General features: G+C 33.9%; 2 protein-coding genes across 2 annotated transcripts; both read right to left on the bottom strand.

The window, feature by feature from the left end:
- Positions 1 to 1,122: 1,122 nt before the first annotated feature.
- LOC131039239 (disease resistance protein TAO1-like) lies at positions 1,123 to 1,830 on the bottom strand. The gene has a single exon (XM_057971945.2). It carries the CDS (start codon positions 1,828 to 1,830, stop codon positions 1,123 to 1,125), a length of 708 nt encoding a protein of 235 aa, XP_057827928.2.
- Positions 1,831 to 2,206: 376 nt separating this feature from the next.
- LOC131039295 (disease resistance protein RPV1-like) lies at positions 2,207 to 13,800 on the bottom strand. Its single transcript, XM_057972005.2, has 5 exons — positions 13,521 to 13,800; positions 12,953 to 13,431; positions 4,011 to 4,168; positions 2,611 to 3,908; positions 2,207 to 2,518 (listed from the first exon to the last, which is right to left on the bottom strand). Exons 3-5 carry the CDS (start codon positions 4,105 to 4,107, stop codon positions 2,207 to 2,209), a joined length of 1,707 nt encoding a protein of 568 aa, XP_057827988.2. The 5' UTR covers positions 4,108 to 4,168; positions 12,953 to 13,431; positions 13,521 to 13,800.
- Between the last annotated feature and the right edge of the window lie 545 nt (positions 13,801 to 14,345).

Genomic DNA, 14,345 nt, shown 5'->3' with positions numbered 1-14,345 from the left:
GACATCACTTGAATGAGGCAACTGCATATAGTATCGATTTAGAGTTATTGCGTGCCTGGCCGTTTTTGCTGTCCAAGTCATGTTCAATACTATTTTTACTGTTACATGTCTTCAATGCTTGCGAAATTTTTTTCCATGTACAGTCTAGCTGGCATGGAAAAGAAATATATCTTGTTAGATCATCCACTACTTTAGTTTCTTCAGTACTTACCAAATACTGTTGTCGGCCTGATATTTCACCTTTCGAAATCCACTTCTTGCCCACAAGGAATTGACGGCCTTGATTATCCAGCATCACATCTGCAATGAAACAAACCGCTTCCCTTGGGCCTTGATTACCTAACATCAAATCTGCAGTGAAACGAACCTCTTCACTTGGGAAACTAAACAAGAGATGTCGAATAAGCGAAAGCCGTCTAGTCTCAGAGGAAGGAATCACACACGATCCTGTTGGCAGCTTCTTGAGAATCTCCGTTACGATGTTTTCTTCCTCTGTATCTGTTGTTCTTTGACCATCCGATTCAGCATTGCTCAGGTAAATAACTCTTAACTGAGAATTTGCCCTGACCTTCTCCACAAGTTTTTCTAAATTTAGAGACTGATTGATCACAGCTACGGTGGTATTTTCCGCTACAAACATTGAAGGATGGTTTATCAATTTATCTGTAGTACCGTCCAGGTGTATGCACTGCCCACGGAACAAACCCACTGTTGCTGCTCTGTGCCACTCATACTCATCCTGTCCGAAAAAAAGAGAACTCAATAGTATCAGGATCTAAATTCTAACCACGTCTTCTAAAAATATAAAACGACAGACTGAAAATAGCATACCAGTTCAGTCGAAGTAACGACCTGGAAAGGATGGGTTCCTTCTTCCTGCTGCATTTGTTTCCAGCGCTCAACTAATTTTGGGCTTCCACTGATGTCAACAAAATAGCACTGCTGTAATTTCACTATTCTCTCTAGGGCTGCCCATTCCATCATTTCGCAACGTACGAGTTCCACACTCTCCAAAGAAACCATATTTTCGACATCGTCAGGGAACTTTTGCAATTTAGAAGAGCTGCTTATGCGTAACTCCTTTAACTTTACAAGCTTTCCAAATTTTTTCGGAAGAGTCGATCACAAGTGCCCCTTCAATGTCAATCGTTCCAAACATGCTAGCCCTTCGATGCACTCAGGAAAACTCGCCAGGCTGATGCATCTTTGCAAATAAAAGTCTTTCAAGGCCATAAGTGCATTAATTCCAGGAGGCAATTCCTTCAGACTAGGGAAATAGATCACAATTATCGACTGTAAGGAAGTTAACTCTCCAAAGTTTCTTGGCAGAGCACCAAGTTTAATGCAGTTCTTTATGAAGAAAATCTCTAACATTTTCAGCTGCACAATGCTGTCGGGGAGACTGGTTAATGAGTTGCAGGATATTATTTCAAGGCTCCTCAGATATGATAAGTCTCCTATACTTTGTGGAAGTTCCTCTAAACTTTGGAGGGATTGAAGAATAAGCGACTGTAGAGGAAGCCTTCCAAATCTTTCTGGCAATCGCTGCAGCTTGATGCAACCCTTTAAATCTAGCACTTGCAGAGAAGACAAGCTGTCCATGCTTTCAGGCAGTGCTGTTAAATTCTCACATCCATCCATCAGCAGAAAATTCAGTGAACTCAACCTTCCAAACTCAGCAGGAATATCTTGCAGATGCGTACATCTATTTAGATTCAGAAACTTCAATGAAGAAATGAAACCGATTTTTGAAGGTAGGGAGGTCAGATCTGTGCAGCCCTCCAAGCTTAGCTTCTCCAGTTTATTAAATGTTTCGTATCCCTGAGGCATAATTTTCAAATCACATTTGGTCAAATATATGTTGGAGTCTAATCTCACCTACCCCATCCACATGCTCCGTATGCACAAATGTTTACAGAATTAGCAGGACTTACACCTGTCCACTGTACCTTCTATAGTGTTAAAATATTATTTTATATGCAAAATTCTGGAAGTTTCCAACTACCTCTGCCCATTCTAGAAACATCTAAGACCTCCATTAAAAGAGGCATTTTGTAATCATTTTGAGTATGAAAGGAAGAATGAAAATATGGTTTGATAGATAAAATTTTGTCTTCCTTGTCTGCCTCTCTGTTTTCTCCTTTCTCCTTACTCTGTTTTTGTGTTCTTGTGTTCTGCTCTGTGTCTATTTCCTCCCCTGTTTCCTTCAATATAGCGATTGAAGTCTATTGAGGCGGCCCAATGTTTTTGGTAGTTGCTTGCAGTTGTTCAGTGTCAGCCTTGAAAGAGACTCCGGAAGATTTAACCCTTCTGGAAGCTTCTTCAAGTCACAATTATCTAAAACTAGATATTCAAGAGCGTCTAGGTGACTCAAGGTTTCTTGTTCCAGTTCAATGTTACTCAATCTCAGAAATCGAAGAGAAGCTGGAAATTTCAATCCTTCCGGAAGCCTTGAAACAGCATCTAGACCTTCCAGTTGTCTTGGATCATGAGCGATGCATTTGAGAGTTCTAGGAAGCTGCGAGGAGACATTCAGAAGATTATGCTTCGTTTGAAACAATTTTTTTGAAATGAAGAGAAAAAAGACACCGGAAAGAATGGCTTGCATACTTGACTTAAGTAGATTCCTGGTTTTAATTGACTACTGAAAAATCTGAGACTTTTCAGATTAGAAGCATCTTGAAATGGGAAGGCATCTATATCTCCCACATGGAGATATCTCAGATTCTCAAATTCTTTATCACAAGGAGTTCCATCAAATTGTACCCAGTTTCCGACCATTAGAACCCTCAAGGAACTGTGGACGGCATTTAACTCACTAGATTTAAGTCTTATTAATGGTGTGTTGTCAAATAGGGAAATGACTTTTACACTTTGGACCTTTGATGGATCTTTCAAGGCTCTGAAAGAATCCTCAGAATTTAAGAACCTTGTGTTCTTGGCTTCTTTCCGTCCCATCAACAGAAGGATGTCATGAACAATTACTGTATTTGACTCCCTTCTATTAATTAACATTCTATTACTTAGAGTTTCAAGTTTAGTTTTGCCCACAATATCACTGACCGCTTGCCACGCCCAATCGTGGAAATAAGAGCAAATATCAAGGAACGCTTCTTGAGCATCTTCATCAAAATCTTTCAACTTGTGATAAACAAACAAAAGCTTTTGTTCCAGCTGCTGTTCTACAAGACTATTGAGATCACCTTTCATAAGAGCATCACGAGCATCCTCGTACTTTTGCTTCTCTCTACCAACTCTTATATGATTTTCATAAACAGACAGGAGTAGGGGGGTTCCTTTGCATGCCACGGCCACATCATTCATCAAACCCTCTTCATCGAAGTCCTTGGAGGGTTCTTCTCCATCTTCTAGAATAAGTTGTTGGAGGATTTCAATGGCTGCCTCATCAGAGAGTCGATCTAAACTGTACTCTTTACACTTTTTTATTCTAAGCCGTGCTCGCAGATTACCTGCCCGGGATGTTATAACCATCCTAAGCTTCTGCGAATGCTCCTTTTCATCGGCCATATTTTTTGGTAAAAGCTGTTCAATATAGTCGCCTTCGACCACATTGTCAATAAAAAGGAAGCAACATTGTTTTCCTAATATCTCCTTGATTTTTGTTTTCCCTTCCTCTTGATCTCGTAACTTGACCTTTTCATCTCCAAGGTCATTAATGATTTGTGCTTGGAGTTTTATTATATGAGATGTCTTTTCTTGCGTCTCATCAATGATCACTTTACAATATTTGAAGACTGTTGAAGGCAAGTTCAGTTCGTAAATGATTTGAGAAGCCAAGGTAGTCTTACCAACACCCCCGAACCCACACACAATAACTGCTACAGCTGGCTCAATGCCTTCCATGTCTAACAACATCTTCACATCCTGTACTTGCTTATCAATGCCAACTGTTGATGTTTTTACAAAAGAGAACGATATGAGAAAACATGTTACAAAGCATTCAGTTTACAAACAAAACAAATGTTTAAAGCGATAAACAAAGGCATCACCTGGTTTGAAATCAGGAGGCTTCGGCTGCGACGGTAAGAACATAGTGACTTGCCTTCTTAGCTGGATTAGACCTTTCAATATGAGATCATTCCTCATTTCTTGTATGTTTTCAGTCACCTTCTTAAGAGATTCTTCCACTGTACCAACCAACAAATACCTACGGAATGTTCCAACAATTAAACATGGGCGTCTTTCTCTTTTATCGGAATATTTCGGCTACAAAAATCTTAGATGCTAAAAACATTCCAAGAGAGTGGCATTCAGGAAAGAAATTTTTATCAAAATAAACTTTCAAATTGTGGATTTTTGTTTTTGTTCCGGATAATTGATAGATTGGGATTAAATAAATAAATAATAGTTGACTATAATAGTTGATAACTGATAGACTATACGCTTTAAACAGCACCAACATTATACACAAGAAAACTGAATCTGTTTAAATTCGGCAAATAATCGCGATGAAAATCTTTATATTATAATGCATATAAAAACTGAATTGTATTTATCAACTGATATATCAATACAACTAGCAATTGCGCTTTGGTGTACAAGGGGTACACGGAGGAAATTTATGATAAGTGAAATAGAGGTGAACTTACCAAAAATGATAGTAATATATTAATTATGTTTTGTGTGCACGTTTTGAAAATAAATAATGTTAAGTACACAATGAACACATTAAATTTATATATTATAAAAAGAATGTAAAAAATGTAACAATTTTTAATACATACATTTTATATCTATAAGTGAATAAGATTTTTACATTCGAATCATCTTCAATGAAGAATGGGCACATCAAATTTATATATTAATGAAAGAAAGTATTTAAAAGTTGTATCATTTAATTGAAAATGAAAAAAAGGTCATTAAGATATTACTCATATTCATTAGTCCTTTGAAATATAATAATATAGAAAATGAACACAAGATTATAGATATTAATTTCTATTTTTTGAAAATTAGAAGAAAGAAACATAGTTACCTGAAATAACCAAATAAAGAGAATAACATTTAAATAAATTGTGTCCCTTTTTTGTATAATTCAAATTTGCAAATTATAGGAAATTAGAGTAAGCAATAATATAGTATTAAAGCTATGAGATTTCCACAATCCATATTGTATACTAGTTAATTTTTCTGGATTCGATTTTGTGTGGTACATTTCGAATCACACTCCGTGATTCATCATCAGGATGAAAAGAATTCCAAAGATATGAAAGATGTTGAGTTGCATATTTGAGACAAAATATAAAGAGGAGTGGGGTGGGGGAGGGCAAGAGGAACAAGGAGAAAGGAAAAGAAAAAGAAAAAGGACCACCTGAAGAATGACCAAAAAAATCCTAGGAATAACTACCCTAGGAGTTATTGCATTAGGGTTTTATTTTTTGTAGTAGTTGAACCTATAAAAACTAAAAAAAGAGATATAATGAACATTCAATCAATAATATAGCTTTCATTAGATGCTTAATTGTTTGTCATTCTAGATCAAATACTTATAAATCAAATAATAAAAGTGAATTAAAAGGTAAAATTATGTAAATGATCTCTAAGTCCAAAAAAAATAGACAACATAAATTAGGGAACAAATGCAGAGTTCTTGCAACTAAAAGATTTTGAATGTGATTGTTTGGAAAATTGACACACACAATCTAGGTAGGCTGAAGTTTACCTTACCTCTCTTGAAAAATCTAATTTACCCTCAAATCAATTACCTTTGTATCACTTGAGAGTTAGGTCAAAACCATGTCGTATGGCCAAGTGGTCGATGTGGACTATTCGTTCAAGGGGTCTGTTGGTTATTCACACAAATTGGATTGATGCCTAAAATAAATTCTTTCTACTGTGGGGGGTGTAAATAAGTATCAAAAGATGAAATGGGGACACAAGAACATGATGAAATACTTATATTATTGTCTTAGTTTATCAACCACCAAAGAGATCAATTATACTACAAATAAGAAGATTTATTAGAACATAACATCAAGAACTCCTCTTTTTTTTTATGAGAAACATAGGGGCTTTGTTACATAGGAATGTATCTTTAGAATGCAAAGGAAAGGTGTATGCAAATACCTACAAGTTCACAAAGTCTAGAAATAGCTACAAATATCAAAACTTTCTATTCAATATTGTTGAAATCAACTGTTGCCCTTTTATATTGTGATTTGAGAATTTTGATCCCTTAAGTTAGTGCACAATGAAACAACATTGCAAAAGATAACAAAATACATTTAATATGTAGTGAGATAATTATATTTGTTCCAAAGAGATGTATGAGAAAAAAAAATATTGTTCTTTTGAGGTGAGTGAGGAACCTGATGTTGACATTAGAACTTACCAATATACAATTTTAGGCTTTGCATGTGATAGATTTGAGAGAACTGCATATAAAATCAACTTTTTAAGGCTCTTCATCAATTTCACAAAATATTATAGTCGATGTAACAATGTTGTGAAGTTATCCCATTGTGTTCCCCTATAGGGACTCCAAACATAAATAAGGATGTCGTTGATTGATGGTAGTTGGCCCAAGGCACAAAAGAGAAATATTGATCATCCTCCAAATAAGATGTGGTCATTGGAAATAAATACTTCACACAACATTAAGTCAATTTATTGTAGAAAATTTGGACCAATAGATCTCATTTTTTCAACGGTTGCAAGTCTTTGTCCTTGTAGGAAGGGATTCTTGTTTGCAAAGATCAATATATTTTACCACAACAAAAAGTTAATACACTTTTTATTTTTTAAATTGTCTAAATTGGGGCATATAATTGGTATAATAGTTTTTTTGATGTTTGGAAAGAATCAACACTACTCCATGTATCAAATGTTTGTGACCCTATGGTATTTTTATTTGTTAAGTATATTTCAATAAGATGTGATTTTTTTGTAATTTGTATTGTTCATTCAATCATAATAGCCATATTTATGAAATTACAAGACCAAATATAAAGAGAAATATTAAATATGTCCTAATTTGTAAACTAAACATTATGTTTTTCAAGAAATTTATATTATAAAATGTATAAACCACAACAAGAATACTTTATAAGAAGGAGGGCCTATCTATAACAACAAAATTTGTTTTTTTCTTCACACTTGTGAAGGAAGAGTCTTGATGTTTTTTTGTTCATTACGATTTCAAGTTAGGAATTTGGGAAATTAAAATTAAAAAGTTAAAATGAACTAGGTCTAGAGAAACTGTAGGTCTGCAAATGTAATACATTCTCCTACAAAAATATTATTTTGATTGAATGACCAAAAACAAAATGCTATTTTCCTCGAGTGTAATGCTTTTCTACAATGAATTTATTTATTAATTTTTGCAAAGTAAGCATATAGATCAAAGAATTTTTTTGATAAAATAAGTAGGGGAAAGGGCCTTGATTCCTCACAAAATTAAGATAGAAAACATCACATCAAAGCAACAGTACAAAATATCAACTCGTAACACACAACATCAAAACGATTCTTGAACTAGATACAATCCACCTAACGTTATTAATAAATTTTTAGTATGACATAAATTACATTTGAAAAAGAGATGCTCTTTCCCAAGTGATTGTAATTCCAAAATTTAACCATCCCTTTTATTATACATGTTTTACTTAAACAATATATTTTTATGACTTTGAATTCTATCATAGATCAACTATGATGAATTAGGAAACTACAAGGTACTAAATACCAAATAGAGAAACATTAATCAAAAAAATCTATTGAATATGGCTTTGTGAGTGGATTACATTTATGGAGGAAATCTCATTTAAGAAATTTCTAAAATAGTGGATCTAAGATTCACATGGCTTAGAATATTTAGTCAAATTGAATAAAGATTCTATAACAAATTGGCATCTAATAAACACCTATACCTTTCTAGATTACTCTAATGAGGCCTAGAATTTTACGACCACCCCTACTTGTCATATGAAAAATTTATGTTGGTTTCATCATCTCAATGTCTTTCATTTGAAATTTTAAGAAAAATATTATTTATACAAAATATATAAAAAGAATCTAAAATTATGAATTAATAATAAATTAGTGATATATACAAAATTTTGAATCTACTATGTTTCTAAATTAATACCAAAAAACATTCAAGATAATCTTGTTTATCAATTATATTTTAATTTGAAAAATCTTCTAAATTAATGTATATTTATAATAAACATTATAGAATCATATATATTACATATTAAATTAAATGATAAATATTTAATAATTATTATTAAAAAATGTCAAAATATTAAATATTATCTTTCTAAATTCATATGAAAAATTAAAAATATTCTAAATCAATTTGTATTTTTATAATAAATATTGTATAATTATGCCGAGAGGCATCTTATACTCACATAATGGATTCAAGAATATTTGTCAATAAGAACTTTCTTGATTAAAATTGATGTCTATCTATAATAATTACTATTACTTTTGCTTTTAAGTTTTTTGATTTTTATGATTTTGGATAAGAGTAAAATAGGTTTTATAATGACCCAAAACCCAAACAAAAATAAACAGTTACAAAGATGAACCAAACACAAAGCTACAATGGGTCAATAGCAAAAACATAATATAAATAGGGCCCACCAATCCGAGAACTATACAAGATTGTTTAACGTTTGGAGAGACTTTACATTTTTGTCTATAAAACTTATTAATTTCACTGAAGTCCTCTATAATGTTGGCTTTCAACAACTTACATTTATCCTTGTTGTGGGTGCATGTCGACTATCCCAGAATGGCCTTGGTATCATTATCTAGATTAAGCACCTTTTCCTTCCTTCCTCTACCACATACCGATATGGAGGAGGAGGCATGTGTGGTCGAGGGGAATACTTTGAGGGGTTGAGCTTTTTCATTTAGTCTCCTAACTCCATATGTGCTATTTGTCATGGTTGTCCCACTCAGAACTATTACCCCTCTCAAGTTTTCATTGATCTTTTCCATCATCGTCTCTAGGTTCTTGATTTTCTCCTCATGGTCAATTTTCATGGCCTTTACATCTATGGCCAGCGTCTTACTAAGGTGTAGTAGCTTTGTCAAGTGCCAAATTATTAATTCTATATTTCATCTCTAAAATCTCTGACACCACCCATATAAAAAAGATATTATGTCTATTCACCACTTCCTTCACCAGTTTTTCCACATCCCCTGCACCCACTACCAAGGATCCCTTGTCCCTATCTATGGGGGATCCCTTTTTAACATCAATTGGGATTCCAATTTGAATGTTCATGTCTTATTGTTCACCATCAATCATTGGTGGGTCACTTTATCTTCTTTTCTCTCCCGTTTCTTCTTTCTGACAACCCATTTGTCTTGTTTGGACATGGGAGGGGGGAATTGAATTTCCTTTCCCTTCCTGAAATACGACTCTTCTCTTTTTTCTTGCTCTATCCTAAGGAGTTAAGGGAAACACGGTTTTTTCCTTTATTAATATAACTAGGGCTTAAGGAGTCGGGGACGAACTCCTTAGATGAGCTGTAGCTGGAATTCTCCTTTTCTAAATTATCCTTGTTAGTTTCCTGCCGATTACCTTGAGTAGCGTTCTTGTTAGGTTTTTTATAGGTGCCTAGGTGAAAACAACCCTCTTCATTAGAAGGGGCAAACTTTGACTTCATGGACTCATTAGTATAATGCAAATGAACATTCTAAGCATAATAAATACTATTCTTTTTAGAAATCGAGGATGAGGCCTAATCTTAAGGGACTTAACATTCTCTATTATCAAAATAATTAACCCTTCATGAAGTATAAGGGATTTCCAATTTTTTAAATGGGTTTTAAAACAATTGTTCAATGAAGAAAGAAAGTTAAATAGAATATATATAAACCTATCATGCATAAAGTGATTCAAAATAGTAAAGTGATAGGTGAAAATACTCTTAAAATGACCATACAAGGTGATGTACCTCATAATCACCTCAACGATATCTGCCCATAAGGACTTAGGATCCTTGTGGTTTTATCCTCCATCCTTTACATGGAAAACTTTATCCCTCTCATGTTTCTAGAAGAAAATATCAAGGGCTTCCTCCATTGCTTTCATATCCATGTAGAACTTTCTCCCATCCATGAGCATCTGAATAGCCTCCACAATGAAGGTTTAATCAACCACAAATTCTCCTCCAAATGCTTATAAGGTACCATTCTTCCAGCTCTTGATGAATGTCCTAGTAGCCCTAGGGTCATGGTCGTAAAGTTTTAAAATGTAGGGAGTTAACCCTCTACCAAAAACCTCATCCCACACCTCAGTCTTGTTCCTCTATTTCTCATATGAAATGGGTTCTAGTCTATTGTGTTCACCTCTCATATTCGACCTACAAAACAATCTGTGAGCACCCTATAGAAGGCCACTGAACCCCAAAATACAACAAAGAATAAGATAAATGAAGATTCTAGAATTCGCAAGAGAACAAAACTTGCCTTTCCCAATGATGTTATGATGCAGACACCTCATCTCTTCCTTCCACTCATGCGAGAAGTACGGCATAATTAAAACCAGGACATCCCCAAAATTAACCTATATGTCTATCATCATAGATGAAGTTATTAATCTTTGTGAGGATTAGATCATGGGCGCCCAACACTTAATCCTAGTCTATCTGACTCCAAGATTCACCAAACCATCAACCACTTTATTTCCTTCCCAGAAGACATGAGAAATTCTAAAATGATGAAGAGATTAAGGTTTTTATTGTCCAACTAGGAATTTGTGACCCAAGTAGGCATTTAACAATGTTCAAGGAGTCACTTTCCAACCAAATTCTTCTATAGTTCTCCTTCATAGCTCTAGATTTATCCCAATGTAGGTGGCCATAGCCTCAACATAGTTGTTTGTCTAGGTTCCTAGAGGGATGTTGGCCCAGTTTTCCATTGCATCAAAAGACTGATCTGTCAATGCACGATACAAAGTGTAGAGATATGGATCGCACAGGAGGCAATTAGTCCCTTGTCACAAATTCTGAGGGGAGCACTGATCATTTTGCCAACAATCTCCCCCTCAACGTTACCCGAGGGGATTCGAACCCATGACCCAATGCTCTGATACCATTTGTTGGCCCAACTTGTCATTGCATCAAAAGACTGATCTTTCAATCTACGATACAAATTTTAGAGATATGGATCACTCAGGAGGCGATTAGTCCCTTGTCATGAATCCCAAGGGGAAAATTGACCATTTTGCCAACAAGGGAGTGACACTGCTGAGACAAGCCTACCATTGTGATCATGAGCCACTCCCCCACATCTAGTGGACCTAGGGTTACCCTTGGCCACCCCATTAATTTTTATGATTGAACGTGATTTAGAAAACAAATTTGCAACTTTATAAAAAATAGTTTTTGTTTTAAAAACTCTACGTATTGAAAATAACTTTCTATATGTATCTTTATATTATTTATATGTGGATTACAACTTTCCATATGTAACTCTATGTGATTTGTATGTAGATTTTTATTTAAACAAGAGACATCCCATATTACTCTAACCCCAAATAAATTAAAAAAAATTGTGGCATTGAAGCTTAATTTGTAAAGTCAATTAACGCCATAATTTCATAGCTTTTTGACAAATTTTGATAGATTAGAGAGACTTATGTTGAGTTTTCTCAATAATTTTGTTGATTCCTCAATCAATTTTTGTATAGGTGGATGATAGTCTTTCACTTTTTCCTTTATGTTTGATATTTAATAGTTTTTGAAATTTTCTTTAAATCTGTTGTTTTGGAACTTTTCCTTAAATTTTCTTTAGCTTGACTATTCTTTTCATCAAATGAATTTTCTAGGGAAGGTTGGAACTTGCTACAAAATCTATACTTTTGAAACAACAAAGACTTAATATTTTTCCATGTCGCAGACCTATAATCATCCATGACATTAGAAATACAAGAAAATCAGATTCTTTCATTTGTCTTCTCAAAGAATCCAAGCAATAAGCCTCAAAACTGTATGGAAGGATTCCAATGTCAAGATATACCCATTCTCCTATATTAAAAATAATTTAAAAAAATTTCTTGTAGGAAACATATAGAGAACCTCCAAATTTTTAAACAAAGACATTTAGAGTGCAAAACCCAAACAATTCCTCAAAAAGACCAAAATCCAACATTAAAAATCTTTACAAAATGGCCTCACTTTCCATCGTCAGATTTTTTTCATTATTTTTTTAATATGCATTCATTTTAATTATATGCATACAATTTAATTTTGTAGATCGAAGCTGTAATAGCCCCTAGAGTGGTTTAATTTATTTTCTAAGCTCATATAATTGTCAGCCATGTGGTGGGTGAGTCACAATAGCATGCTATGATGCTTTAGACGTTGTGATGAATAATTGAGATGAGTATCTCAATCCCCTATTGGTCAGATATATGTGAAATATTGAACTCTATAAATATGCAATAGAAGCTGAACTGATTTATGTTTGGACGCAGTGTTTTAGTTTTCTTTTATTACAATGAAAACTATTTATTTCTAATTGATAGTTTGTAATTGTTTCTCTATATGTATAATCTTAATATTAGATATTTTGAAATTTGATATCTCTTGATGTATATTATATCAAATTTAAAAAAATATATATAAATAAAATAATAATATATTATTATAATTTAAAATACTATATTATAATTATTTATAACAAATTGTAACAACTTATTATTAACTTAAAATGTCATATATATACATTTTAATAAATTTCTGACTTCCCATATAAATGTTCACACACCGACAATAAAACAATATAACCCCATCGATACAGATTCCCAAAAGCCCAAACCCACAAATCACACCGTCCATGACAGGTTTTATAAATAGATTTGTTTCTCAAGTTCGGTAAAGAACAGGAAAGTATGTAACATAAAATTCCCAGTATACTGCTACATATAGATATAATCCTAAAAATAAATTAAAAGGCTCAGTTTACTAACCTGGAAACATTTCCATTGTTGATATAATCAAGGCTCCTTACTGCACTTTCAATTATCACATGAACCGCTTTACAAAGCTTTTGATCTGCTTCAACCCCCGCTTTCTTGAACTCACACAGATCGTTTGCAAGCTCAGCAAGCTTTTCGAGTAATTCAATGCACCCGGACACGTTGGATTTCACCCTGATATATGTGTGTAGCGCATATCCCACCACGGATAAACCTACGAAAACCCGATGTGTCTGTGCTATCGCATTCACTGTGTCAATGGCTATGCTTCCTATTTCCTTCACTATTTCCTGGCAAGAAGAAATTAGGGTCAGTTTTTCATTTACTATGAAATTTTAACATTTATACATTACCTCCTTCTTCAATTTTTCCGCTTGCTTTCAAATTGTATCCACTATCTGACCACCAATGTCTATGCCAGATGACACAGTCCCGAGCTGAATGCCCATTATTGAGGCCTCTGATGGGGTCTACAGCAATAAAACGCAGGTCATAAATGAAGCTACGTATTAATATGCTTTCACGATAAAAAATAATTGTCTTAATTGGTCGAACTTACCTTGATTGCTCGTAGCTTGTCTTGAATGAAACTTTTAAGCAGAACTATTTGTTCAGTTGGATTGGTGTCATTAATGCTGCGCACTATTTCCTCCGATAAGCGTTTGTATTCAGGTTTCGCAGACGAAGGATAACATCCACAAAACTTACCCATTGCCTTAAATAGCCTGCAACAGCATGACTCGTCCACGGCAGAGTGAGATGAAGGAGGGCTCATCACAACCTGCTTAGAGGAATTACAGCATCCAAAATATTTGCTCATCGCTTCCACTGCCCTGCAAACTGATCTTCAATAATTGGAGCAAAGGCAAGACACAATGCCAAAAATAAGTTGCCAATCCTCTTTATTTATATCAAACATATGAAACAGCGAGAGGGAGTCATTATTTGCCCCGAAGCGTAAGGCATCTTGCTTTATTAAGTGGGTACTACCTACTACTTCAGAAAAGAATATTATTAATTTGAAAAATAAAAAGTAATCCACTAAAACGAATGAGGTCTTTTTTTTCAATTAACACGCAAATTCAGATGTGTATCACAATGTTGATAGTAGCGTCGACAAATAAATTATCTGTAGAGAGAAAAAAATAAGCATTTGTGGGCTTCTTGTAATTTGTAATACATCATTAATTGTAATATGTTAATTACGTCAAAATATGCTTCTTAAAATCAATGGTTGAAATTTGTGATCTTTCCATCTTTTTATCTTGATTCAAAAGTTTTGTTGAAGTCATCTTTGGATTCATGTAAGTAGATGTATAATTGATTTAAAGCTATCACTTCTCCATCTACACATTTATTGCAAAAACAACATCATTTGTTAAAT

Source organism: Cryptomeria japonica, chromosome 10, assembly GCF_030272615.1.
Source record: "Cryptomeria japonica chromosome 10, Sugi_1.0, whole genome shotgun sequence".
Classification (NCBI taxonomy): domain Eukaryota; kingdom Viridiplantae; phylum Streptophyta; class Pinopsida; order Cupressales; family Cupressaceae; genus Cryptomeria; species Cryptomeria japonica.
Note: the sequence above shows the minus strand (reverse complement) of the source record. Positions and strands in the feature narration are given on the sequence as shown.

Bases quoted from the DNA above. Each gene is read 5' to 3' on its own strand.
- LOC131039239 (XM_057971945.2), bottom strand. From the start codon at position 1,830: ATGCCTCAGGGATACGAAACATTTAATAAACTGGAGAAGCTAAGCTTG.
- LOC131039295 (XM_057972005.2), bottom strand. From the start codon at position 4,107: ATGAGGAATGATCTCATATTGAAAGGTCTAATCCAGCTAAGAAGGCAA. The intron at 3,909-4,010 runs GTGATGCCTTTG...AAACATCAACAG, and splicing joins GCCTCCTGATTTCAAACCAG to TTGGCATTGATAAGCAAGTA. The intron at 2,519-2,610 runs GTATGCAAGCCA...GTCTCCTCGCAG, and splicing joins CAGGAATCTACTTAAGTCAA to CTTCCTAGAACTCTCAAATG.